The sequence below is a fragment of the Macaca fascicularis genome, chromosome 16 (assembly GCF_037993035.2).
Source record: "Macaca fascicularis isolate 582-1 chromosome 16, T2T-MFA8v1.1".
In the NCBI taxonomy this organism is placed as follows: Eukaryota; Metazoa; Chordata; class Mammalia; order Primates; family Cercopithecidae; genus Macaca; species Macaca fascicularis.
The window spans coordinates 35,073,547-35,096,440 of record NC_088390.1 but is presented as its reverse complement, the minus strand read 5'-3'; the positions used below and the strand labels follow the sequence as shown (position 1 = coordinate 35,096,440).

The 22,894-nt window shown below is 60.0% G+C and overlaps 2 protein-coding genes across 12 annotated transcripts; one reads left to right on the top strand and one right to left on the bottom strand.

Moving 5' to 3' along the window:
- Nucleotides 1-128: 128 nt before the first annotated feature.
- Nucleotides 129-16,212, top strand: GIT1 (GIT ArfGAP 1). Of its 4 annotated transcripts, none has more exons than XM_045376199.3 (21): nucleotides 129-429; nucleotides 6,060-6,193; nucleotides 6,654-6,766; nucleotides 6,888-6,993; nucleotides 7,548-7,765; nucleotides 7,856-7,950; nucleotides 8,296-8,338; nucleotides 10,705-10,731; nucleotides 10,914-10,962; nucleotides 11,313-11,385; nucleotides 11,942-12,039; nucleotides 12,438-12,549; nucleotides 12,689-12,822; nucleotides 13,011-13,163; nucleotides 13,236-13,466; nucleotides 13,555-13,608; nucleotides 13,787-13,873; nucleotides 13,982-14,055; nucleotides 14,212-14,394; nucleotides 14,537-14,600; nucleotides 14,765-16,212. In XM_045376199.3, the coding sequence occupies exons 1-21, from the start codon at nucleotides 378-380 to the stop codon at nucleotides 14,975-14,977; spliced, it is 2,313 nt and encodes a 770-aa protein (XP_045232134.2). In that variant the 5' UTR covers nucleotides 129-377; the 3' UTR covers nucleotides 14,978-16,212. The 4 variants fall into 4 exon arrangements, with proteins under 4 accessions (XP_045232134.2, XP_045232133.2, XP_045232136.2 ...); XM_045376198.3 differs by having other exon boundaries at nucleotides 14,744-16,212; XM_045376201.3 differs by lacking the exon at nucleotides 10,705-10,731.
- Nucleotides 16,213-16,563: 351 nt separating this feature from the next.
- TP53I13 (tumor protein p53 inducible protein 13) lies at nucleotides 16,564-22,883 on the bottom strand. Of its 8 annotated transcripts, none has more exons than XM_015438106.3 (8): nucleotides 21,986-22,883; nucleotides 21,593-21,771; nucleotides 20,986-21,054; nucleotides 20,674-20,715; nucleotides 17,994-18,122; nucleotides 17,661-17,861; nucleotides 17,021-17,576; nucleotides 16,564-16,910 (listed from the first exon to the last, which is right to left on the bottom strand). In XM_015438106.3, exons 3-8 carry the CDS (start codon nucleotides 21,049-21,051, stop codon nucleotides 16,798-16,800), a joined length of 1,107 nt encoding a protein of 368 aa, XP_015293592.2. In that variant the 5' UTR covers nucleotides 21,052-21,054; nucleotides 21,593-21,771; nucleotides 21,986-22,883; the 3' UTR covers nucleotides 16,564-16,797. The 8 variants fall into 8 exon arrangements, with proteins under 8 accessions (XP_015293592.2, XP_015293591.2, XP_065388408.1 ...); XM_015438105.3 differs by having other exon boundaries at nucleotides 22,066-22,883; XM_065532336.1 differs by having other exon boundaries at nucleotides 22,645-22,883.
- Nucleotides 22,884-22,894: the final 11 nt, after the last annotated feature.

The window sequence follows — 22,894 nt, the reverse complement described above, 5'->3', positions numbered from 1 at the left end:
CCCGCCCGCGCCCGGGCTTCCTTTCTCCAGGGGGCGCGGCCGGGAGCGCGCGGCGGGGCGGGGGTGCGGCCCCTCCCCTGGTGGGCAGGGCCTGCGCCGCTTCCTGCAGGAGCGGCCCGGAGCCGCGCAGGGGGCGGAGAGAGGAGTCGCGAGCGGCGGCGGGGCGGCGTGGGGCGGAGGGCGCCCGAGGGCGAGCGGGCAGGCGGGCACGGCGGGTTCCGGGCCAGCCCCGGGGCGGACGGTTGGCCGGGCGCGCGGAGCCTCGCCGGGGCCTCGCCGGAGCCGGGCCGGGCAGCAGGGGCCGCCGCCGCCGCCCGGGCCCGCCGCCCGCGCCCCCCACGCTGGCCCAGAGGGCTGCGGCCGCGTCGCCGCTGAGGATGTCCCGAAAGGGGCCGCGAGCGGAGGTGTGTGCGGACTGCAGCGCCCCGGGTAAGCGCGGCGGGGCCGGGGGCGGGACCGCACAGCCAGGCCGCCGCCGGGCGGGCGCCGGGGCCTGGCGAGAGCGCCGTGCGGGGCCGGAGGGCTGGGCTGGGCTGGGCTGGGCGGGGCGGGGGGCTGCGGCCTCCGGGCTCGGCCCCCGCCCCGGCCACTGCGGAGCCGCGTCCTTGGCGGGAGGGCTGTCCTGGGGGGCCCATGCTCCCTGGAGGCCGTGGACGAGCGAAGAAGGACGTTCCCGGCGCTGCCTCCCGCCCCTCGGTCTGAGGGAGGCGGGCAGCTGGCTGCCCCTCCACCTCCATCTCTATCCGACGGAAGCGCCAGCCTGGGGTGGCAGGAGGGCAGTGGCGGAGGCCGGCAGGGCTTGGGAGGTGGGGGCGAGTGTGGTTTTGTGTCATCTCAGTGCCACCCCCGCGTCTTGCACCTGCTGCTCGCGTGGTCGGCACGCCTGCCGGGGTGGTGGAGGGCAAGGAGCAGAGGGCCGGGCAGATGCGCCAGCGGGGCCTGGATACCGTCTCCTCAGGAGCAGATGAGCAGTGGCTACTCCCAGGACTCCCTGCCGCGGGTTCCTAAGGCTAGCGCTTTTTTGCGGGGCCTGGCGTTCAGGGCCAGTTCAGACCCGGGTGTCTTATCGGGAGGCATCACCAGGCCTGCTGGTGGTGACTGGGAACAGCTCGGCTGGACCCTGCTGTTCCTATTCACCGTAAGGCCCGCTTGGGAAAGTGAGCTTGGCATCAAGCTATCCTGGGCCCCGGCCCCTCCCTGTCCCCTAGCCCAGTCTGGCGAGAAATGGGTGGGAGGCACTGCCTAGATTCCCCGCATCCTGCTGGCTTCCTAGCCTGCCTCCTGGCTGTATTTACATGGTGGTTCTCTTCTTTTTCCTAACAGAGTCAGGACTGGGCTGGAGTGAAACCCCCCAGGCCTGCTGAGGAAGTCAGGGGTAATGATCCAAGAGTCTGCTCCCTTCTGATGGGGGAGGACAGCCAGTGACTGGGCTCTGCAGCTGGCCTGGGAGGGAAGCTCTAGCCCCCATCCATTCTTTCTTTAGAAAAGGAGCTATCTCCCTAGTAGGCCCCTGGGCAGGCTTCGGAGGTCTGTGAACTCTAGCGGGGCTGTGGGCATTATTAAGAGTGAGATTATGGGGTGCTGGTTTGTGGGTCCATAACTTTCAGCCACCCCTTGAGCAAGCCCAGGACCCCACAGGTTGAGCCTCACAGATGCTCTGGTGGTTCTGGGGGTGGTGCCAAGCTAGACTGTTTGGGAACTGTGACCCAGCAGGGCTTGGGCACAAGATACTCTCCTCCTTGGGGCTTTTGGTTTAGAGGGCCCTGGGGTTGAGGGTCCATACCCCTAAGAAACTATGACTCCCTTCCCCCAGCTGCAGGCAGGTCTGGGGATGGCAGGGCTGAGGACACACCTTGCCTTATAAATGTCTGCCCACTGTTCCGCACCTCCATGGGGTGAGCATGGCATGCATGTGGAGGAGAGGCTTAGCAGGCACCCTATCGGGGAAGCCTGGGGCATAGTGTTGCCTTTGTTCCCAGCTTACTCTGTAACCCCAAAAAGACTTTCCTCACTGTGGGGGCCTCAGTTTCCTTAATTAGGAGGCAAAGAAATTGGAGTAGAAATGGTTTCTGGGGGGGCTGTGATCTGATTCTGGGGTGGAGGGGTGAAGGGCAGCACCAGCAAGGCAGCAAGGCAGTTGTCCTTTCTCTGTTGCATTGAATGTCATCCAAAGCCTCTGGATGCCCAGTGGGCTCAGGGAGGAATGGTGGGCATCAGATGTGTTGGATTGCCCAGCTCCTACTCCCAGGTCCTCATCCGTCAGAGGAATTTGTGCCCCAGATGACTCTTTTCCCCTGATACACAATAGAGGTCAGGAAGGTGGTGAGAAGGTGAGGATGGTAGGGTGGGGAGGATATGGACAGTCTTACACATCAGCCCACCTAGCACCAGCGAAGTGTCCAGCACATGGCAGGCGCTCCCTGAGTGTCTGGCTTCTTGTCGGGACCCTGGCTGGCTGCTTGGGACTATCCCACACCTGGACCCTAGGATGCTGGCCCTGGCATGCAGCGACGTGTTTGGTCTGGGTCCTGTGGCATCTCAGGCAGAGAGGCATGAGGGTACCCAGCAGTCTGGAGTCCAGATCCAGTGCCAGCCCCATGGTGTATCGCTCCACCCCAGGGTCACAGCCTTCTTTTATTGTGATAGGAGCCCTGCAGTCCCAGCCACAGGAGTGGGGCCAGGGACTTTTTGTGCTTGGTTAATTTGGGGAGTCATGGAGGTCAGAGGTGAGATGCAGCCTGCTCCCAGAGAGCCCCATCCTCCCTCTGCTCCCGGGCCTGGGCACACGGGACAAGTGCGAGTGTGTTGGTAGGCAACTGGACATGGTGTGGCTGCTCTGGCAGCTTGTGCCACCTTGTCAGGCACCGTGTGCATTCCTGCCTGCCTGGGGAGTCCAAGAGAGGAAGGGGGCAGGGAGCCCTGGAGAATGTGCATTTTCCCCTTTCCTTTGCCTTGGCCCACCTTGCCACATGGTCTCAGTCAAGGGCCTCTCCTCACCCCATGGGCTTCTATCTCAGCCTTTTCCACTTTGGCAGCCCTGGGGGTGAGAGTGAAGGCCTCAAGATGCCTGTCCTTTAGGCATCTCTGGTGAGCAAGGCTGGGGACATGTTACAGGACAAGCTGCAGGCTGATTTGTCTCTTCATAGTGTAGATTGCAGAGTGGTACAAATGTTGGGCTCCTCTTCCTGCCTTATTGAGGTAGAACTTGTATGTGTCTGTGCCCGCACCTGAGTGTTCACACTGATGGGCTTTTACATGTGTGTATACCTGTGTAACTACTACTCCGATCATGTTATAGAATAGGGGTATCCAATCTTTTTGCTTCCCTGGGCCAAACTGGAAGAAGAATTTTCTTGGGCCACACCTAAAATGCGCTAACACTAATGATAGCTGATGAGCTAAAACAAGCAAAAAATAAAAATAAAATAAAATTGCACAAAAGTCTCATAATGTTTTGAGAAAATTTATGAATTTGTGTTGGGTCACATTCAAAGCTGCCTTGGGCCGCATATGGCCTGCAGGTTGGACAAGCTTGTTATAGAACATTTCCATCACCTTAGGGAGCTTTCAAGTGCCCCCTCTCAGTCTGTGCAGTCAGAGGTAACCACCATTCTGACTACCCCAAGGACTACTCTTGCTTGCCGTCATGATGTGGGCTTTTCCCTTAGTCTAGTGGGGATCTGGCCCTTAGCTCAGGGGAGGGAGGCCTGAAGCTGGCCTGTATGTGCAAACCTACTGGCCCTGGAGGCCACTGATGGCTTCAGGTGGTGGCAGGAATTCACCATAGTAGAGGCCTCCCTGGGGTTGGCACTGGTTAACGTGATCCCAGGATCACACCTGCTACCTCGCCAGACATACAGACCCGTACCCTGCTGGTGGAGCCAGAAGCCCAGGGGGAGGGCTGACAAGTTCCCTTATAGTTCCTGTCCTTTCCGTCCCAGGTTTGGTCCAAGGAGCCTCTTGAGGCAAGGATCCCTTCACCTTAAACTACAATCTGGGTAGACCCAAGGGCACTTGCACAGAGAGAGGAGAGAGAATGGTTAGGGTGGGCATCGCATCTGTGTCATCCAGAAATGAGATGACACCAGTGTCAGCTGCCCAGACCAGGACAGTGTCCTTTGCCTACCATTCCTCTCAGGTCACCTGGAGGAGAGGCAGAACCCCTCCCCCAGGCTGGGGGAAAGTGCGAGGCAAACCCTTGGACCACGTTCCTGCACCCTGGTCTTGGTTGCTGCCATATCCAGGGTCACTCACCACATCTGGTCTGCCCATGGCTTGGGGCTCTGGAGCGCCTGGCTGTGGATATCTAGTCAACCTTCCCCGCCTGGCTTCTCCGGTAGGACCGTAGACCTCGGGTCAGTCCATTTATGATCCTGCCCTGGGCGGCTCCCCACTTACAGGAAACCCCACCAAGAGGAATTTGGGCTGCATCATTTCCGGCTTCCTGCCTGGGCTGCCGGAGGTGACTGGCTGGCAGCCCCCTGACCCAGTGGTGTTTGGAGTGGGGAGAGGGAGCTCTCCACGCCTGGGGTGCCTCACTATTTGGGTAAAGCCAGCACAGAGGTGCATGCTAGGACTCCCCCTCTTGGTGAAGAAGGCTCATCCCTTCCTCCTGAGCCCTGGAGTCAGCCCCCTAGGAAGGTGTTGGCAGTCACCTTGGGCATCCCTCTGTTGCCCTGATTGGGAGGGGTTCCCTTAAAAAGCCTAAACCCAAAGACAGACCTCCCTCCTTTACTTCCTGTTTCCATGCCTCAGCGGGGGCCACTTGCTGTGGGCAGAGCCTAGGCTGGACCCCTGACTCAGAGTCTCCTCAATTTTCCTGGGAACTTTGGTGGAAGTCCTTAGAGGGGAAGGGCCTGAGAATTGCCTTCTAGTTGGGGGAGATTCTTATCCCCCTAAGGCTGTCCCTCCCCTGGTGGGGGCATTTCTGAACACCCTGAGCGGTACAGGGCAAGGCAGAGAGCCAGTCCTCCACCCCCACCCCAGGACAGGGTTTCCTGAGACAGGGCGGGGGCCGCTGGGCAGAGCAAAGTGTCCTGGGAGAGAGGCGCCCTGCCCCCACTCTCAGGCGGCACACAATGCCTGCTTTCTCCCCCGTGACCTTTCTGCAGCCTGAGTCGTATGCAGCTGTCTCCTCCCCATCTCCCAAGGGGCCTAGGATGGGTGGCATCTCCTCTGCCCGTGAGAAGGACCCCGAAATTTCCACCCAGTCCTGGCCCCACTTCTTCTTTCCAAAGTTCACTTTTCCCTAAAGAGTGGAGAGCAGGCTATAGAGGCAGAAGGATAGCAGCAAGTGTGGACATGGCATGGTCTCAGGCATCAAAGTGCCACATCCTGTCAATTCTACTCATTAGCCTTGTGACCTTGAACAAGCCCTTTAACCTCCGAGCCACTGTTTCTTCATCGCAGAGGTAGCATGTCCTACCTTGCCTGACAGTTGCAAGCAGCATCATACATAATGTACCCAGCTGGTACCCAGTGGGTGCCCAGTCAAGCCCAGCTCCTTTGCTCTGTCCGTGTTCCTTAAGAGGGCTCCAGCTCACACCCTCAGTGATGGTGGCAGGAGGCTCCAGCATGAAAGGACCTCACCTGCTGGCAGGAGGCCAGAGGCAGGACCTGTGGATGGGTGTGATCTGTCAGGCATGTTTCAACAGCATCTGGCACGCAGCAGCATCTGGGTTGCATCCCCTTGGGGATCCCTGCCTCCCTTCGGGATGGGCTAGGGCAGACGCCTTGTTTCCTGGGAAAAGGCTGAGAGACTGGTAGCAGTGGCTGCAGGGCAGGAACCTGTGCTTGCTGAATGGACTCTGGGGACTGCATGTCCCAGAGGGGTAAGGATGTAGGAAACGGCATGGCTCTGTCAGCCCTCAGCTGTGAGCTCTTGCGGAGATCCCTCACTGGTAACCTGACTGTAGTGATGGTCCCATCTCCTAGGCTGTTGGGGACTGAGTGAGTGAATGTGTGGAGAGTACTAAGCTTGGCACGGGCCAGAGCGGTCAGTGCTCAGAAGGTCTGGCCTATCGTCTGACTCCGGCTGACCCTTGCCCTCACTCTGGCAGATCCTGGCTGGGCATCCATCAGCAGGGGTGTGCTGGTGTGCGACGAGTGCTGCAGCGTGCACCGGAGCCTGGGACGCCACATCTCCATTGTCAAGCACCTTCGCCACAGCGCCTGGCCTCCCACGCTGCTGCAGGTACAGGGCTCGGTCAGGTGGTTCTTCCTTCCCCACAGGCAGAGCATGCTGAACATGAGGGCATTTACCCCTCACCCACACACACCCCCGTCTGGAATCTGCAGCTTCCAAGGGGCAGCTGGGGCAGAGCCTAATCCTGACCCTTTCCTCCCATCTACTCACTTCATGCAGAAGAGTAGCTCACACCCCCACTCTGCCGCTTATCAACGTGGTCGTGTAGCATTGAGCAAGTCGCTTCACCTCTCTGAGCCTTGGCACACTCATCATGCGACCTGAAGTGCTACATGGGATCTGTGTCTTTGGGCAGCTGGACTAGATGGAGGTGTGGTGGTGTGGGCACACCGTAGGCCCCCTTGGTACTGTTTCCAGCTACGCCAGCCACAGCAGGCGCTCAGGAGGTGTTTCCCCCAGTGCCCAGCACGCAGTGGGCACTCTCTCATTTGGCATCTCTTCCCCGCAGATGGTGCACACGCTTGCCAGCAACGGGGCCAACTCCATCTGGGAGCACTCCCTGCTGGACCCCGCACAAGTGCAGAGCGGCCGGCGTAAAGCCAACCCCCAAGACAAAGTCCAGTGAGTGGGGCTGGAGGGGTGGTGGGCAGAGACTGCACAGTCTGGGACAGGGCCCTGGGAGGTGGCAAAGTGACCACCCTCTCCCACCATGCCCCCCATTCCTCCTGTGTGCCCCATGCAGCCCCATCAAGTCAGAGTTCATCAGGGCCAAGTACCAGATGCTGGCGTTTGTGCACAAGCTTCCCTGCCGGGACGATGATGGGGTCACCGCCAAAGACCTCAGCAAGGTTTGAGGGGCCCTACAACAGATGGGTGGCCCCCTCTTCTTCCCACCCTTGACTCTCTGAAGGCCTCTCCTTTGTCCCCACTGAGGCCTGGGCCCCAAAGGCCGCAAGGTCAGGTGGTAACAGTAGGCAGGATGGAAAGAGCAGATTGCTAGGTCAAGCCATGTGCGGCTGAGGCTCCTCAGCAACCAAGTGGACACAGAAGGCTAGAAGCCCACAACTGCCACTCAGAAGCTGGGAAAACCTGGGGGTAGTTGCTTAGCCTCTCACAGCCTCAGTTTCATCATCTGTAAAATGGGAAAGAAATAACAGCATCTACTTCATGAAGACATTATCTTAAGCAGGGCACACAGCACACGTGGTAGATGGTGACTGACAGCAGCGTTTATTGATTGGCATTAACCCCTAGTGGGGAGCCTCTGTCCTCCTGACATAGCCTGGTTTGGGCAGGCCTCCTTGGAGCTGCTAGGCGTCCCAGGGGCAGCCAGGGTGCAGCTTGCAGGTGGAGAGGTGCGCCTCACGCAATGTGTATTCATTGCACGCTCTGCTCCTCGTAGCAACTGCACTCAAGCGTGCGGACAGGCAACCTGGAGACATGTCTGCGCCTGCTATCCCTGGGTGCCCAGGCCAACTTCTTCCACCCAGAGAAGGGCACAACACCTCTGCACGTGGCTGCCAAGGCAGGGCAGATACTGCAGGCCGAGCTGCTTGTAGTGTATGGGGCTGACCCTGGCTCCCCTGATGTTAATGGCCGCACACCCATTGACTATGCCAGGTGAGGGTCAGCTGAAGGGTGCAGCGTGGGTGGGTGGGGGTGTGGGTGAGGGCTGCTGCTGCAGGGCTGAGCCATACCCCCTCCCCACAGGCAGGCGGGGCACCATGAGCTGGCGGAAAGGCTGGTTGAATGCCAATATGAGCTCACTGACCGGCTGGCCTTCTACCTCTGTGGACGCAAGCCGGGTGAGCAGAGCTTGGAGCGGGCTTCGCTGGGCTGGGCAGGTGGGACCTGGACACACCCAGCAGCAGGTGCCATGGTGACAGAGCGACTGGGGAGCAGTGTTGCTAGGCAACTGGCTCCTGTGAAATTGCTGCAGGCTCTGGGCCACAGCATCGTTGGGGCTAGGGAGTGGGGGTGGGCATCCTGCATCCTCCCCTGAGCTCCCAGCACTCTTGGGGGTGGCCTGCCCTCCCCCCTTTCCCCTGACACTTCTGGGTGCCAGCCCTGCTCATAGCAGTGAGGTGGGCTCCCAGCTGCTGATGCCACCCAGCTCTAGTGAGTGACTTGGCATTTTTATTTTTGTTCAGATCACAAGAATGGGCATTACATCATCCCACAGATGGCTGACAGGTGAGTGCCCACCTGATGCCCCTTTCCAGAGGCTGTTGGATGCCATGTGGGCAGCTGACCCCCAGAGCTCCCAGCCCAGGCTTCAGGGGCCTAGGACCCTGCTCCCCACCCCCCAGAGACTAGAGGCACAGCTTAGTCCTCAGTCCCTAATGCTGGGCCCCAAGGCAGGTAAAAAAATGTTAGCTCCGTATGTGGCCAGCATAGCCTGAGCCCTGTGACTGTCAAGTACATGGAGGGCTTGGGTGTAAGAAGCTACCTGTGGGCCGGGCGCGGTGGCTCACGCCTGTAATCCCAGCACTTTGGGAGGCCGAGGCGGGCGGATCACCTGAGGTCGGGAGTTCTAGACCAACCTGGCCAACATGGAGAAACCCTGTCTCTACTAAAAAGATAAAATTAGCCAGGTGTGGTGGCGCATGCCTGTAATCCCAGCTACTCGGGAGGCTGAGGCAGGAGAATCCCTCGAACCCAGGAGGCGGAGGTTGCGGTGAGCTGAGATCACGCCATTGCACTCCAGCCTGGGCAACAAGAGCAAAACTCCGTCTCAAAAAAAAAAAAAGCTACCTTCGGCTGGGAGGGTGGGCCACTGGGTTCTGTCTCAGTGGCACTGACCCCACTGTCTTTAGAGAAGCCTCTGCTCCTCACTGAAAAGATGGGTGGGCTTCAGGGATGTGACTAACTTTGAGACTGCACGCTAGGCCTCGAGCATGCTCAGAAATTAGGCAGGTGCCCTGAGGCTGGTTGAATGAGGTGTTTCTGCCTCCGTCTGAGAGGCCCCAAGTGCCCAGGCAGTGTGGGACACCCTCTGCCACTCACCCAGCACATAAGATGGATGCTAGTGCCACCTGGTGGCCACCTCTGATGGCCACGTCCTCATGCCAGGCTGTGCCTTCTGGCCGCCAGGCTGTGCCTTCTGGCCTGGATCTGGAGAGAGGAGGTGCTCTCCTCCCCAAGGGCCTGTGTGGGCAGATGGACATAGCCAAGCCTGGGCAACTCAGATCCTAAACCCAGACCTCCTCGAGACCCCAAGGCTCCTACTTCAGTGGTCTGATTCTACCTGGGCTGTGAGTGTGTGTGTGCGTGTTTACATGCATGTGTGTGTATGGTAAATATACCCACATATGGGCTCCATTCAACAGCACATTAGCTGAGCACCTTCCCGGAGCCAGCTACTGCTCTTGGCACTGGGAGCACAGAGGCACCTGAGACACAATCCCTACCCTTGAGGAGCTCACAGTCTAGCTGGGGAGGCAGCCTAGGCAGGTGATTCTAGTCCCCTTGGGGGAGCGCAGCAAGAGAGGCAGAGGCATGGAAGGTAGAAGTGCTGCATGGGAATGGAGGCAGCCCCTGGGGCTGGAGCACAGCATGGGAGGCAGGGAACCCTACGAGCAAGACTGGAATAGAGACAAGCAGGAGAATGAGCAGCCCCGAGAGCATCAGCAGGAGCAGTGACCATCCCAAGAGCAGAGAGTTCCAGGCATAGAAGTGTGAAGTCAGTTCTGCTGCTTACTGGCTGTGTGACTTGCAGGCTGCTTGACCTCTCTGAGCCTTGGTTACCTCTCCTGGAAATGGAGATGACAGTATCTGTTTTTCAGGGAGGAGAGGATTAGATAATGTACGCAAAATGTTTAGCTTTTGTTTTTTTTTTTAAGAGTTGGGGTCTTGCTCTGTTGCCCAGGTTGGAGTGCAGTGGCTCGATCATAGCTTACTGCAGCCTTTAACGATCCTCCTACCATAGCCTCTTGAGTAGCTGGGACTACAGGCACATGCCACTATGCTCAGCTAATTTTTAAATTGCTTTGTATCTGTGTTGCCCAGGCTGGTCTCCACCTCCTGGCCTCAAGTGAACTTCCCAGGTTGGCCTCCCAAAGTGCTAGGATTACAGGTGTGAGCCACTGCATCCGGCCCTAGGGTATTCTGATGAAGTATGGTTGGAGTGTGCCGTATGCACCTGTTATTACTGCAGTGCTTTAAGGCAAGGGATAGTGCAGCCAGGTGTATCCAAAAAATCACCCTGGCTGCTGGGTAGAACAGGATTGTAGGGACACGACTAGAAGGAGGGAGATTAAGAAACTGTTGCAAAGCCCAGGCAGCAAGTGATTGAGGAACATGGGGAGCTTCACTAGGACTGGAGGGTGAAGGAGACTTCAGGTGACTGCCAGGTGGCTGACACTGGTGCTGGATGAACAGGTCACTGAGAGGAAGAGCAAGCCAGAGGAGGAGGGGTGGGGGACGCGGTGAGACGAGTTGAGCTTTGTCCCTTCTGGGCCGGGTGTGCACGGAGATGGGTCTGGGCCTGACGTGCCCTGCTCCTGGGTAACTGCTGCCTCTGTCCTGTTCTTCCCTCTGCTGCCTTTCTCTGGACTTAGATCTCGGCAAAAGTGCATGTCTCAGAGGTATATGGTGCCTGCCGGGGCAGCAGGCCTGAAGGTGGGGTAGGGTGGGGAGGCATTTGGTGTGCAGCATCTGGGGTGCCATCTCCCTGGGATCCCTGCATGTTGGGGAGGTTGCTGGCATGGGCCTGGCCACCTCTCAGGTCTCTCCTCTCCTCCCAATTCTCGTCTCCCTCCGCCCTCAGCCTGGACCTATCCGAATTGGCCAAAGCTGCTAAGAAGAAGCTGCAGGCAGTAAGTCTGCTCCAACAGTGCCCTGACACTTGGAGCTGGCCCCTCTCTGGTTCCCCACCCTCTGCCCTTGCTTCCCCTGCCTCTGACTCAGTGAACTTTTCCAAGTCTTTGACCTGTCCCCTCACTCGCCTCAGCAGTCTGATCTCCCCACAAGGGGACGGACTGGTCCCTTCTCTCCCACCTTGGAGTTTGGAACATGATCCCTTCCCACTTACCCGTTCTGAGACTGTAGGGGCTGGGCAGCACGAGGAAGGCCACCGGTTCCCCAAGGCTCACAACATGCTGTGGAGCTGGCCTTGGCACTGGGAGCCAATGCATCTGACAAAATCTGGGCCCCTCTTTTCTTCCAGCTCAGCAATCGGCTTTTTGAGGAACTCGCCATGGACGTGTATGATGAGGTGGATCGAAGAGAAAATGATGCAGGTGAGTCGGGGAACAGGAGTGTCTGGCACGGAGGACCCGAGCGGCCCAGGCATGGGTCTCTGGTCCTTTACTGGGCTAAGAAGGGGTGCCTCGGGTTGGGGCTGCTCAGAGGCCTGCAGATGAGCCCCTGCTGGCTGTGAACCTGCCTGGGCAGCATCCCAGGCTGGGCAGAGTGCTGAGGGGGAGGCGGCTAGCCTGCTCCTCCCCCAGCTTCAGACTGGGGCTCCTCTCACTCTGGCAGCCTCCCACTTTGGCTGTCTCCCTGGTACTGCTCCGCCCTCCTGCATCACTCCTTCCTGGCCACAGCCGGATTCCAGCCCAAACTCTGGGTCTGGATGGGTGGGACCCGCCTTGTTCCATTTGTCTATCCCCAGCCGGCTGTGCCCAGCCTTGCCCTGACCCAGCCTAGCTCTGCGTGCCTGAAGAGCACCCCTGTTCTGAACACCAGTGCTCAATGGGCGTGGGGGCAGCTAGGAAGGCTGGGCTCAGTGCTTCCCCACCCCCACCGTGGGGGCCTGGCCACCGTGGCTGATCTGCTCCTGTCCCTCCCCTCCAGTGTGGCTGGCTACCCAAAACCACAGCACTCTGGTGACAGAGCGCAGTGTCGTGCCCTTCCTGCCTGTTAACCCGGAATACTCAGCCACGAGGAATCAGGTAAGGGGGCTGGGTTGGGGGCCTGGGGTGGTCTCCTTCATCCGGGCGGTCCCTCCTCATCCGGCAGTGGGCTGGGGCCTGAGCCAGCTCTCCAGCATTTGCCAGGGCCTCCCTCAGGGCCCAGCTGGCACTGGGATTTGGGAAGAGGCAGGAGGCCGTTCTTTTGAGCACTTGGTGAGCAGCTCCGGCGGGTGTTCCGGCCTCTGCTCAGGCACCCTACTGTATCATACCCTGCCCCGCGTGGCCTCAGCTGCTGACTGGCCAGGTGAAGCAAGGCTGGGACGCTTTAGCTGGGGTTAAATTAGATGGCAGAGCCAAGCCCTGCTGCTTGGTCCCCACCCCTCTGCGTCAGTTATAAGGGGTCCCCTGAAGCCAGCCTGGCCCTTTCTGCCTTGCAGGGGCGACAAAAGCTGGCCCGCTTTAATGCCCGAGAGTTTGCCACCTTGATCATCGACATTCTCAGTGAGGCCAAGCGGAGACAGCAGGGCAAGAGCCTGAGCAGCCCCACAGGTGGGAGGGTTGTGGGGGGTGGTGCAGGCAGCGGGCGGGGCTCCAGGGGTCTTTCCTACATGGCTCTCTCTGCCAGTGGTGGCCTGAGAGACGGGTTGTGTGGTGGAGTGAGGCCTGAGTGACGCCCCTGTGTCCTCAGACAACCTTGAGCTGTCTCTGCGGAGCCAGAGTGACCTCGACGACCAGCACGACTATGACAGCGTGGCCTCTGACGAGGACACAGACCAGGAACCCTTGCGTAGCACCGGCGCCACTCGGAGCAACCGCGCCCGGGTCCGAGTCCCACCCTCCCTCCCACTCCCGTGTGCCCTGACCCAGGCCTTCACCGAGACCCAGTTCTTTCCTCTTGTAGCCCAGGGGCCTGAGGGACAGGCGGGCTGCTCCTAGCCTCAATAACTGTCCCCTGTGGGTGTTGGCCTCCCTGCCCCCAGGTGCTGACTGGCTTAGGTCTCTTTCTGCAGAGCATGGACTCCTCGGACTTGTCTGATGGGGCTGTGACGCTGCAGGAGTACCTGGAGCTGAAGAAGGCCCTGGCTACATCGGAGGCAAAGGTGCAGCAGCTCATGAAGGTCAACAGTAGCCTAAGCGACGAGCTCCGGAGGCTGCAGCGAGAGGTGAGGCTGCAGCCTCTGTGGGAGGGGGAGCCCCAGGACTCCAGGGGGGTTGACAGCACTTTGCACTCACAGATCCACAAGCTGCAGGCGGAGAACCTGCAGCTCCGGCAGCCTCCAGGGCCAGTGCCCACACCTCCACTCCCCAGTGAACGGGCAGAACACACACCCATGGCACCAGGCGGGAGCACACACCGCAGGGACCGCCAGGCCTTCTCCATGTATGAACCCGGCTCCGCCCTGAAGCCCTTCGGGGGCCCCCCTGGGGACGAGCTTACTACACGGCTGCAGCCTTTCCACAGCACTGTGAGTCACCTGTGGGTCTCAAGGTGTGGGGAGATGGTTGGGGCTGCTGCAGGGTCCACCATGACGCTCACTGTGCTAACATCCCCAGGAGCTAGAGGACGACGCCATCTATTCAGTGCACGTCCCTGCTGGCCTTTACCGGGTAAGCCTGGGGAAGGCGTGTCCATCTTAGGCAGTAGGTTCTGAGCCCCAGGGGGTTCTGGGCTCTGTGCTGAATGCGGGGCCTAAGATGATTAGGCTGACCCGGTCCCTGCCGCACTGCTGGTGAGCAGGGGGCAGTGGGGCACACTGACTCCATCCAGCACTGCCCTGGGTTTCAGATCCGGAAGGGGGTGTCTGCCTCAGCTGTGCCCTTCACTCCCTCCTCCCCGCTGCTGTCCTGCTCCCAGGAAGGAAGCCGCCACACGGTAATGTTTCCATACCCAGTGCCCACAGCCTGGCTGGGGGCCATGTGGGCTGGGGGTTGTGTGGGTCCAGGAGCACAGCGCTCACAGCCCCTTCCCTCCGCCCTCCAGAGCAAGCTTTCCCGCCATGGCAGCGGAGCCGACAGTGATTATGAGAACACACAAAGTGGGGACCCACTGCTGGGGTGAGGCTCCCTGGGTCTTCAGCCTGCTCATGTACCGAGGCGGGGAGGTTGAGAGGGTCCCCAGTGTGTCTGTGAGGACCGAGGCAGGCGGTTCCGAGGCTGGAACGTGTTTCTCTATATATATCTTTGTCTCTCTTTTCCGGACCTGGGCCTCAGGCTGGAAGGGAAGAGGTTTCTAGAGCTGGGCAAAGAGGAAGACTTCCACCCAGAGTTGGAAAGCCTGGATGGAGACCTCGATCCTGGGCTTCCCAGCACAGAGGATGTCATCTTGAAGACAGAGCAGGTCACCAAGAACATTCAGGAACTGTTGCGGGCAGCCCAGGAGTTCAAGCATGACAGGTACTGAGTGGAGGGGGCGGGGGGGATGCAGTTCCTGTTGGTTTCTAGGGTGTTGCAGAGGGCATGAGGGGCCCTAGGTTCTGCTGTCCCTGGGAACCTCCCTTGAGAGCCCCCTGATTTATACCCTCCCTTCTCCCCGCAGCTTCGTGCCCTGCTCAGAGAAGATCCATTTGGCTGTGACCGAGATGGCCTCCCTCTTCCCAAAGGTACAGGGGCCAAAGAGAGGACCAGGAGTGGGAGGGCCTCGGGCTGGGGCAGGCGTGGAGAATCCCATCTGATTGCTACCCGGGTGGAGACACAGAGATACTGGGCCCTGGTGGCAGCTGGCGGCTTAAAGTCCAAGGTCCAGCCTCACTTCTGCCCCCTCCAGAGGCCAGCCCTGGAGCCAGTGCGGAGCTCACTGCGGCTGCTGAACGCCAGCGCCTACCGGCTGCAGAGTGAGTGCCGGAAGACAGTGCCGCCAGAGCCTGGCGCCCCAGTGGACTTCCAGCTGCTGACTCAGCAGGTGATCCAGTGCGCCTACGACATCGCCAAGGCTGCCAAGCAGCTGGTCACCATCACCACCCGAGAGAAGAAGCAGTGACCTCTCTCCCCACACCCTCACCTGCACCCTAGGACCTCACTGGCCACAGGAGCTGGGCCACTCCAGACATTAATCCCCACCCCAACAGAGCCACTGGCACAAGTGCCCTTAGTGCTGCCACTGTCCCTGGTAGCCAGGCGCCCTGGTGCCCACCCGTCAAGCCCCTAAGGATGGGGAGGTGGGGTGGCAGGAGCTTCTGTCCCCCACATTCCATGCACCTCCCCTCTGTATATAGCATCTCCCCACTCCTAGTGAGCAGGGGCCTGCAAGGCATCACTCCCAGCCCCTCGCCTTCGAGGGCACCCTCAGCAAAGGGGCGGGTGGGGACACTCCATGTGGGGCAGCTCTCCGTACATGCGACCCACCCCCATGAGCCAGTTCAGCCCTATTGGGGGCTGAGCAGGGGCATCCCCTCCTTTGTACATAGTCTCCATGGATGTCCCTGCCCTGTAGCTACCAGCCCCTTGCTGCTCTCCCTTTAATGCCAAACGGCCCCTGCCTAGGGCACAGGCCCCAACCTGTGTGCTGGGGGTCCCCAGCAGCAAACACTGGAAAGTCTTGTTTTTTCTTTTTCCCTTTCTTCTTCCCCACCCCTTAATTTTAACTTCGTGGTAACTGAGTGTCCCCGCGTGCCTGCGTGTTGAGTGTGCGGGCGGCAGTGCCGTTCCGGAGGCCTGGTCCATCTGGAGTTTTGAGGGGTGAGGGGACCAGAGCAGTGGGACCAGAGTGGGGTTCAGCTTCCCTTCCCCACCTGGAGCCAGGGACTGCCCGTGTAACCAGTTTTGGTCCTGCCCGCTGCCTCCCTGATCCCTCCCCACTCTCGCCCCTTCTCTATGAACTTAAATCAAAAACCACTTCCCTCCATCTCCTCCCGCTCCTGTGTGGAGGGGGAATATGTGCTGGCTAGGGTGGAGGACAGAGCACCTGAGCCTGGGGCTGGCTCCCCGGGGTGTCCGATTCAGCTGGTGGCTGTGGAGCTGAGTCCCCTCCCTGTAACCTCTACAAGGCCAGCACCCACCATCACTACCTGCACCTGCTGTGGTCCCACCCTCTGGAGGTCTGGGAACCTGGCTGGCAGCCTGGGAAGGCTGGAGAGGCAGACGGTGGGACCCACCAGCTCTCTCCCCATCCCGCTTCTTCCCTGGGGGGCCAGGCCCTACCTGTGTGGTGGTGGGTGGGCTGACTGTCAAGACGTGTCATGTACATTTGTATCAAAAATAAAGAAGTGACCATGAGCTGTTTCTTATGCTGAGAATGGGGGCTGGAGGGAGGTGGCAGACGTGAAAGGGTGACTGCAAGTGCCCCAGGACCCCCACCCTAGGGAAGCCCCTGTGCTGGGAACATCTGTCTAGTGGAAGAGTTACTTTGGGAATATGTAACTATTCTAACATGTATGACAATAATGTCACCCTCCCACGAGGATACTCCTAAAGCCCCATGTCCAGGGACAGGTTGGCCAGCGGGGGCGGGCTGGTGGTGGCCAATCTGGTAAACGCCTGCCTCAAAAAATATCACCTTCATGGCCTAGGACTAGGGTCCGGGTGGGAGTGTCTCTGTGCGGCAGATGCAAAAGCTCAACTCCAGAGTCTACTAAAAATAATTTAATTAGAAACGGAGTTTTGGCAAGGGAGGCAGAAGCGGCTCCTTTTCTCCCCTTGGCCGCCCACTCAGCAATCAACAAAGAGGAAAACCCCCGCGGTGCTCCGTCAGGGCCGTGCCACCGCCACCAGGGGGCGCCCCGCGCGCGGTCCACGTGGCATAGGTCCACGTGGCAGAGGTGCGGGGAAGAGCCGCATGCCACAGTGGCAGGTCCTAGGCCATCACTCCGAGCTCTCGCCTTCCGGGCCGCTGTCCGGCGTGGGCGGAAGGAGGGGTCTCCGGCGGGAGCGCTTGACCCGGCGCGAGGGCTGCAGCAGCCTCCGCTTCAGCACAGCTGTGGGCCAGGCGCCGAGCAGTCAAGGGCGGGAGGGCAGGGAAGCCATGGGGGGCGGCGGGCCGGGGCCACGCAAGGTGGGGTGGGGGCCTCGGGTGGGAACTCCTCACCAGCCACTGTGTCCTGGCTGTCCGCTGTGGGCCCCCAATAGATGCTCTCCCCGCGTCGGAAGTTTCTGTGCAGCCGTGTGCAGAGCGTGGCCAGGGTGAGCAGCACCAGCAGGAAGGTTAGGGCCATGGCAGCCCAGGCGGCCTCTTCAGTGCGTGGGGTGGGGCCGCGGGCTGCCCGTGGAGGCGCTGCTGCGCGAGGGGCCGGGGAAGCCTGACTTGAACAGACACAGCCCCCAGGGCTGCCTTGCCCGTTGAGCACCTGAGCCTCTGTCCTGGAGCTGGCATTGCCTCCAGGCGCCCCGGGCAGGAAGGAGACAGTGGGCACAGATGGGGCATTACTCTCCCTACCAGGGATTCCCACCATGGGCTGCCTGGCCTTCAAGCTCCCTGAGGAAGCAGAGGGAAACCTCAGGGCTGAGCGAGTGGGCTGGGGACCAAGGGCAGCCCGCAGCCTCCGTCTTTTGGCACCATTGGGAGAGGGCTGCCTGGGCCCTTGAGATGTCACTTCTGTGCCAGGGGGCCGCCAGCTCCGCAGAGCGAAGGCCAGAGCCAGGGCCTAAGGAGAGGGGAGACAGCAATCACCCTGCTGCCCCTCTCAGAGAACCCAAGGACCAACAAGCCTGGGCCCAGCGCCTCTCACCTGCACACACCCTCTCCGGCACAGCCTCCCTCTACCCAGGGTTGGCTCGGTGGGCGCCAGCCCTGAAAGGCTTTCACAGTAGATCCATGCCTTCTTCTTCCTCTCCTTCCTCCTCCGCCTCCTCATCAGCCAGTGGGCGGCCCAGGTTGGCTCTACCCAGGCCATCTCCAGCGCCAGCTCCCATGCAGTCAGCACCAGGGGCTATGAGAGGAGGTAACTGTTAGAGCTATGAGGAAGGTGGGGGACAAGCAAGAGAAAACCCTTGAATTTTTCTTTCCCTGCACACAGGGCCTTTTGCCAGGGCCAGGCAAGCACCTTTCATCAGCTACATACCCGATCCTGCGTGAGGCTGGAGTCAGGGGCGAGGGAGGGGTTAGCCATACAAGCATAGGCCAAGAGGGCAAGCTGGAACTTCAGCCAGGGGTGGGCACAGGGGTGGTAGAGGAAGGTGACATCCTCAGCCTGGAGGAAAGGCACACAGACATCAAAGCAGGCCCAGAGCCCTCCCAGAGAATCTCAAGTTCTCCCATCCAGGGGGCCAGTTTAAAGGTACTCCCATAAGCTGGATGGCTCTTCTGCCTTCAGGGTCCAGGAAAGGACAAAGGGCCCTGGGTATTGGCAGGTACCCGCTCTTGCCTCTGAGTGTTCCTTTCACCCTTCCTTTCCATCAAGTGCCACCCTTCAAAGCTCACAGCATGCCTGGATAATCCTGCCAGACTCAGACCACACTCGAGCTATATTTCCCTGCAGGTGTAACAATGGCTCTACACGTTCACAATCCAAGCCATAAGCATCCCCCAAATGAAGACCATCAATCCGATCTATACAATCTCCCAAGAGCATCCAGATACAGAGCAGGCAGGCAGCAGGTGCACAATCTCAGGATGGAAATACTCCATCAATCATTCATTACTCTTTGATTGAGTTGACTTGGTGCTCAGTGCTGTGCTAGATGCTGTAGGAGATGCCAAAGAACTCCTGGACTCTGCTTGCAAGGAATGTATAAGAAACTCTGGGAGGCCGGGCGCGGTGGCTCAAGCCTGTAATCCCAGCACTTTGGGAGGCCCAGACGGGCGGATCACGTGGTCAGGAGATCGAGACCATCCTGGCTAACACGGTGAAACCCCATCTCTACTAAAAATACAAAAAATTAGCCGGGTGTAGTGGCGGACGCCTGTAGTCCCAGCTACTCAGGAGGCTGAGGCGGGAGAATGGCGTGAACCCGGGAGGTGGAGCTTGCAGTGAGCCGAGATTGCGCCACTGCACTCCAGCCTGGGCGACAGAGCGAGATACTGTCTCAAAAAAAAAAAGAAACTCAGGGAAACAACTAATGCAAATAAAAGAGCAAACTAATAAAACTTAGTGATTAGTTGCTAAATTATCAGAGATAAATTCAGAGGAGGAGGGGAGGAATAAAGGCTGATGCCATCAGGCAGTGTCTCAGGGGGAGCTGACTCCTGCTGGGGCTGGGAAGAGGGATGGGAGAGTATGACAGGAGGGGAGGGAGCTGCACTCTCTGATTCAGGATAGGCCAGGTGTGGAGGAGAATAAACAGGAGCAAAGGGGCTGTGCTGGGGGCGAGGCTGGAACTCATTTCTGTGGCAAACAGCCTGACACAACTGGAGAGGAACCAAGGATGTGGAGAGGTCAGACGAAGCTTACTTAAGTAAGGCCTGAAAAGCCAGGCCAGAGAGTACAGCCACGATAAGGTGGGAAATAAGGAGCCATTGACAGTTTGTGAACAGAGGAATGACTTCATGAAAGGGTGTTTGAGGAAAGGAATCTGGTAGGTGGCAAAGTGAGGCAATGACTCTTGGCCTGGAGCTATTACAGAGAATTTTTTTTTTTTTTTTTTTTTTTGAGACAGTCTCGCTCTGTCAGCCAGGCTGGAGTACAGTGGCACGGTCTCGGCTCACTGCAACCTCTGCCTCCCCAGCTCAAGCAATTCTCCTGCCGCAGCCTCCCGAGTAGCTGGGATTACAGGGGTGTGCCACCACGCCTGGCTAATTTTTTATTTTTAGTAGAGATGGGGTTTCACCATGTTGGCCAAGCTGGTCTTGAACTCCTGACCTCAAGTAATCCACCTGCCTCAGGCTCCCAAAGTGCTGGGATTACAGGCATGAGGCACTGTGCCCGGCCAATTTAAGTTAGGTATTTCAGTCCAGGCATGGTGCCTCACGCCTGTAATCCCAGCACTTTGGGAGGCTGAGGCAGGCAGATCACTTGAGGGCAGGAGCTCAAGACCAGCCTGGACAACATGGTGAAACCTTGTCTCTACTAAAAATACAAAATTAGCTGAGGTAGGTGTCACACGCCTGTAATCCCAGCTGCTCGGGAGGCTGTAGCATGAGAATTGCTTGAACCTGGAGGCAGAGGTTGCAGTAAGTGCCACTGCACTCCAGCCTGGGCGACAGAGTGAGACTCCATTTCAAATAATAATAAAAAATAATAATAATAAGTATTTCAAAGGAAAAATCAGAGGAGCTGGCAATGAAGATGGAGAGGCTGCCACGGAAGCTGAGCCTGCAGTGTGGAGCCTGGGAACCAGAGGCACACTCCTTCCACTTTGCAGCTCTGTACTGTCCCCGGTGCTGGCACACACCCTCCCTCGCTGCTCACAGGTAGAGACAAAATTCCTACCCTCTCCTACAGAAAACTAGGGCTCACAAAGTCAGGAGACTTCCCGCTGTCCCCTCAGGGAGCTGGAGCCTGGGCTTTTTCCAGCTACTCTCAGAGACAGTTCCACTCACAGCCACTTGTCCACAGAGCCAGCTACCCAACAGCATCCTGACACAGTACTGCAGATGACAGGCCTATGGCTCACTGTCTTTGAGCCATCCGTCCTGGGGCTGATCTGTCCTGGGCTTGGAGGTGGGGTGGAGAACTAGAGCCCTGCCTCTGCCTGAGGGAAGTGGTAAGGAATGGGGTCGATCAGCAGAAAAGGTGGGGAAGCCTGCTAGGAGCTCCTGTCTCCAGGCGTGGACACCAAGGGTGGGCCCCTGCTTGTACTCACCCGTCCTGGGCTCACTCGTGTGTAGGTCACTCTTGGTGACACCTATACATGGGGAAAGAACAGAGCTTAGGGCAGCTGGGGGACTCCGTGTGTGTGTGTGTGTGTGTGTGTGTGTGTGTGTGTGTGTGTGTGTGTGTGGTGGGGAGGGGACGGCAGGCCCCAAGCGCCAGGCTGGGATGGAGAATTGGCTACTGAGGACGGAGGAACGGGCAGAGGTCCCCAGATGGTGACTGTGGAGGGTGCGGAGAGAACTGAGCGGGACTGGGCTAGCCTTTCACACCCCTCTCTCCCTGGGCCCTCCAGGGCTCCTACCTGCGGGGGCAGAGGCCACAGGCCCTCGGGACAATGGGCTCCCGCCTCCTCCGCCGGCCCAGCCATCACCTGTGAGTCCAAAGCGCAGAGCTGGGGCACTGGACACGACGAGGCCCTGCCCTCTCCCTCCCCAGGCCCAGACCGCCAGGGGAAGAACTCCGCGTCCCCCTCGGCGCGCCACTCCTTCCAGGACGAACTTTTGGCAAAGCGCTTTGAGCTCCCGGGCCGAGGCCTTCCCAGGAGCGGGTCACCTTACCTCGCTGGGACCCAGGAGCCTCGCAAGGGCTGCCAAGAGAAGCAGCTGGGGCGAAGGCGGAGGAGGCGCCATCCCAGGAGGCCCCAGGCCCGGCCCGCCGCCCTGCCAGCGAGAGAACGCGCGCGTCCCGCCCCTCCAGCCCCAGCGCCGCCCGCGCCACCCGCGCGTCCGTAGGCCCTGGGCTCGCGCGCGCCCCTCCCCTAACAGTGGGCCCCCGGTCTCGCCCCGCCCCAATGCCCGCCCACAGCAGTGGAGCGTGCGCGCACGCGTCCTAAACCTGAAGCCGGAAAAGTTAAGTGTATGACCCGGGTCAGCGCGTAAGTCTCAGCAGGGCAGGCAGGGGCTCCTTGCCTCGTCCGGGGTTTCGTCTCAGCGCGTCCCTGCAGCCTGCAGAACACAGCTGCAGCGCCCGTATGGGATCGTGGAGCGGGGTGTAGGGCCGGAAATGGGATCCCTGTGGACCCGGTGGCCCAGGCCAGGGAGACGGGTACACTCCTCTGGCAAACCCGCTTCAGATTTGTCGGTGTGACCTGCAACAAGAGGGGCAGAATCATTAAAGCAGGAGGAACTGCTGAAGGGAGAGGGTCCCACCTCTGGAACTTCGCCGTCGGCCCACCCCACTCCCGCCCTCGCAAATAGGGTCCGAACCCGGAGGAACCTCTGGGGTGTCTCCGCTCCCCAAACTCTCCAGACCCAGAAGCCCCGGGAGGCCGGAGCCGGCCGAGAGGCTGCTGTGTTCCCCACCTCCGCCGTCGCCCAGCGGTGGCGGGCGCGCGTCCAGAAAGAGATTGGTCGCCGCGGGATGGGGAAGCTACAGGCCTCACCCCCAGGAGGTGCGCTGGCCGGCCCGCCCCGCGGCGGGGCGCTGGTTCTGGTTCCCTCTTCAGGATTTGGGGGGAAAACGTGGGTAGAGAGCGAGGGGTCGAGATGCCCATCCCAAAGTTTGGAAACAGCGAGAACGTGTTATTTCCTTGGTCTCCCATGCACCCCGGTTTACGAGGCGTTCCTTGTAGGTCGGACGGGCATCCCTGTCGCAGGGCGCCTGAGTGTGTCCTTTTCTCCGACTGACTCTCGGAGGCGTGGGGCTGCTCCTTCTGGGAAAGCCCCTCCCGGGCTGAAGATTTCCTTTACGTGGAGCCCCGAGCTCTCCGGGACGGGGGCCAGAAGTCCGCGGGGCCCGCACTGATGCAGGCAGGGAAGCAGCAGCCTCCCGCCAGCGGCTCGGACGCCGCGCCCGCCCTCGCTGGCCCGGTGCGGGATCCCGCCCAGCCAAGTTATTGCGGGGCTGCGTGGCTGGGCTGGGGAGAGCGGGGCCGGTTGAGGGCAGAGCGCGCAGCCGCCGCCCCACGGGGGCCCGGGAGCTGGGGCCCGGGAGCTGGCGCCCGGAGCTGCGACTTACTCACCTCTCCCTTCTGCTTCTCTTCATCGGCCTCTGAGGGCGCAGCGCACAGGGTCTGGCAGAAGACCCTGATGGCAGTCGGGTCCCCAGGCCTCGGCCTCCAGTCCTCCCACGTTTCTATGGCCAACACCGCTCTCCCCGGCTCGTGCCCTCCCCACTCCCTTCCGGCTGCCGGCGCGCCCTCCCTCCCTGGTGGCAGCGGCTCCTCTCACCCTCTGCTCCCACTTGTTGCAATTGCTGTACAAAGGGCCCGG

Excerpts from the sequence above, each read along its gene's own strand:
- TP53I13 (XM_005583306.3), bottom strand. The coding sequence starts at position 21,313 with ATGGCGCCTCCTCCGCCTTCGCCCCAGCTGCTTCTCTTGGCAGCCCTT. Across the intron at positions 20,716-20,985 it reads TGTGGCCTCTGCCCCCGCAG|GTGTCACCAAGAGTGACCTA; the intron begins GTAGGAGCCCTG and ends CCCCATGTATAG. Across the intron at positions 17,577-17,660 it reads GCCGGAGAGGGTGTGTGCAG|GCCCTGGCTCTGGCCTTCGC; the intron begins GTGAGAGGCGCT and ends CCCTCTCCTTAG.
- GIT1 (XM_045376198.3), top strand. The coding sequence starts at position 378 with ATGTCCCGAAAGGGGCCGCGAGCGGAGGTGTGTGCGGACTGCAGCGCC. Across the intron at positions 11,386-11,941 it reads TCGAAGAGAAAATGATGCAG|TGTGGCTGGCTACCCAAAAC; the intron begins GTGAGTCGGGGA and ends CCTCCCCTCCAG. Across the intron at positions 14,601-14,743 it reads TGGCCTCCCTCTTCCCAAAG|CCTCACTTCTGCCCCCTCCA; the intron begins GTACAGGGGCCA and ends TCCAAGGTCCAG.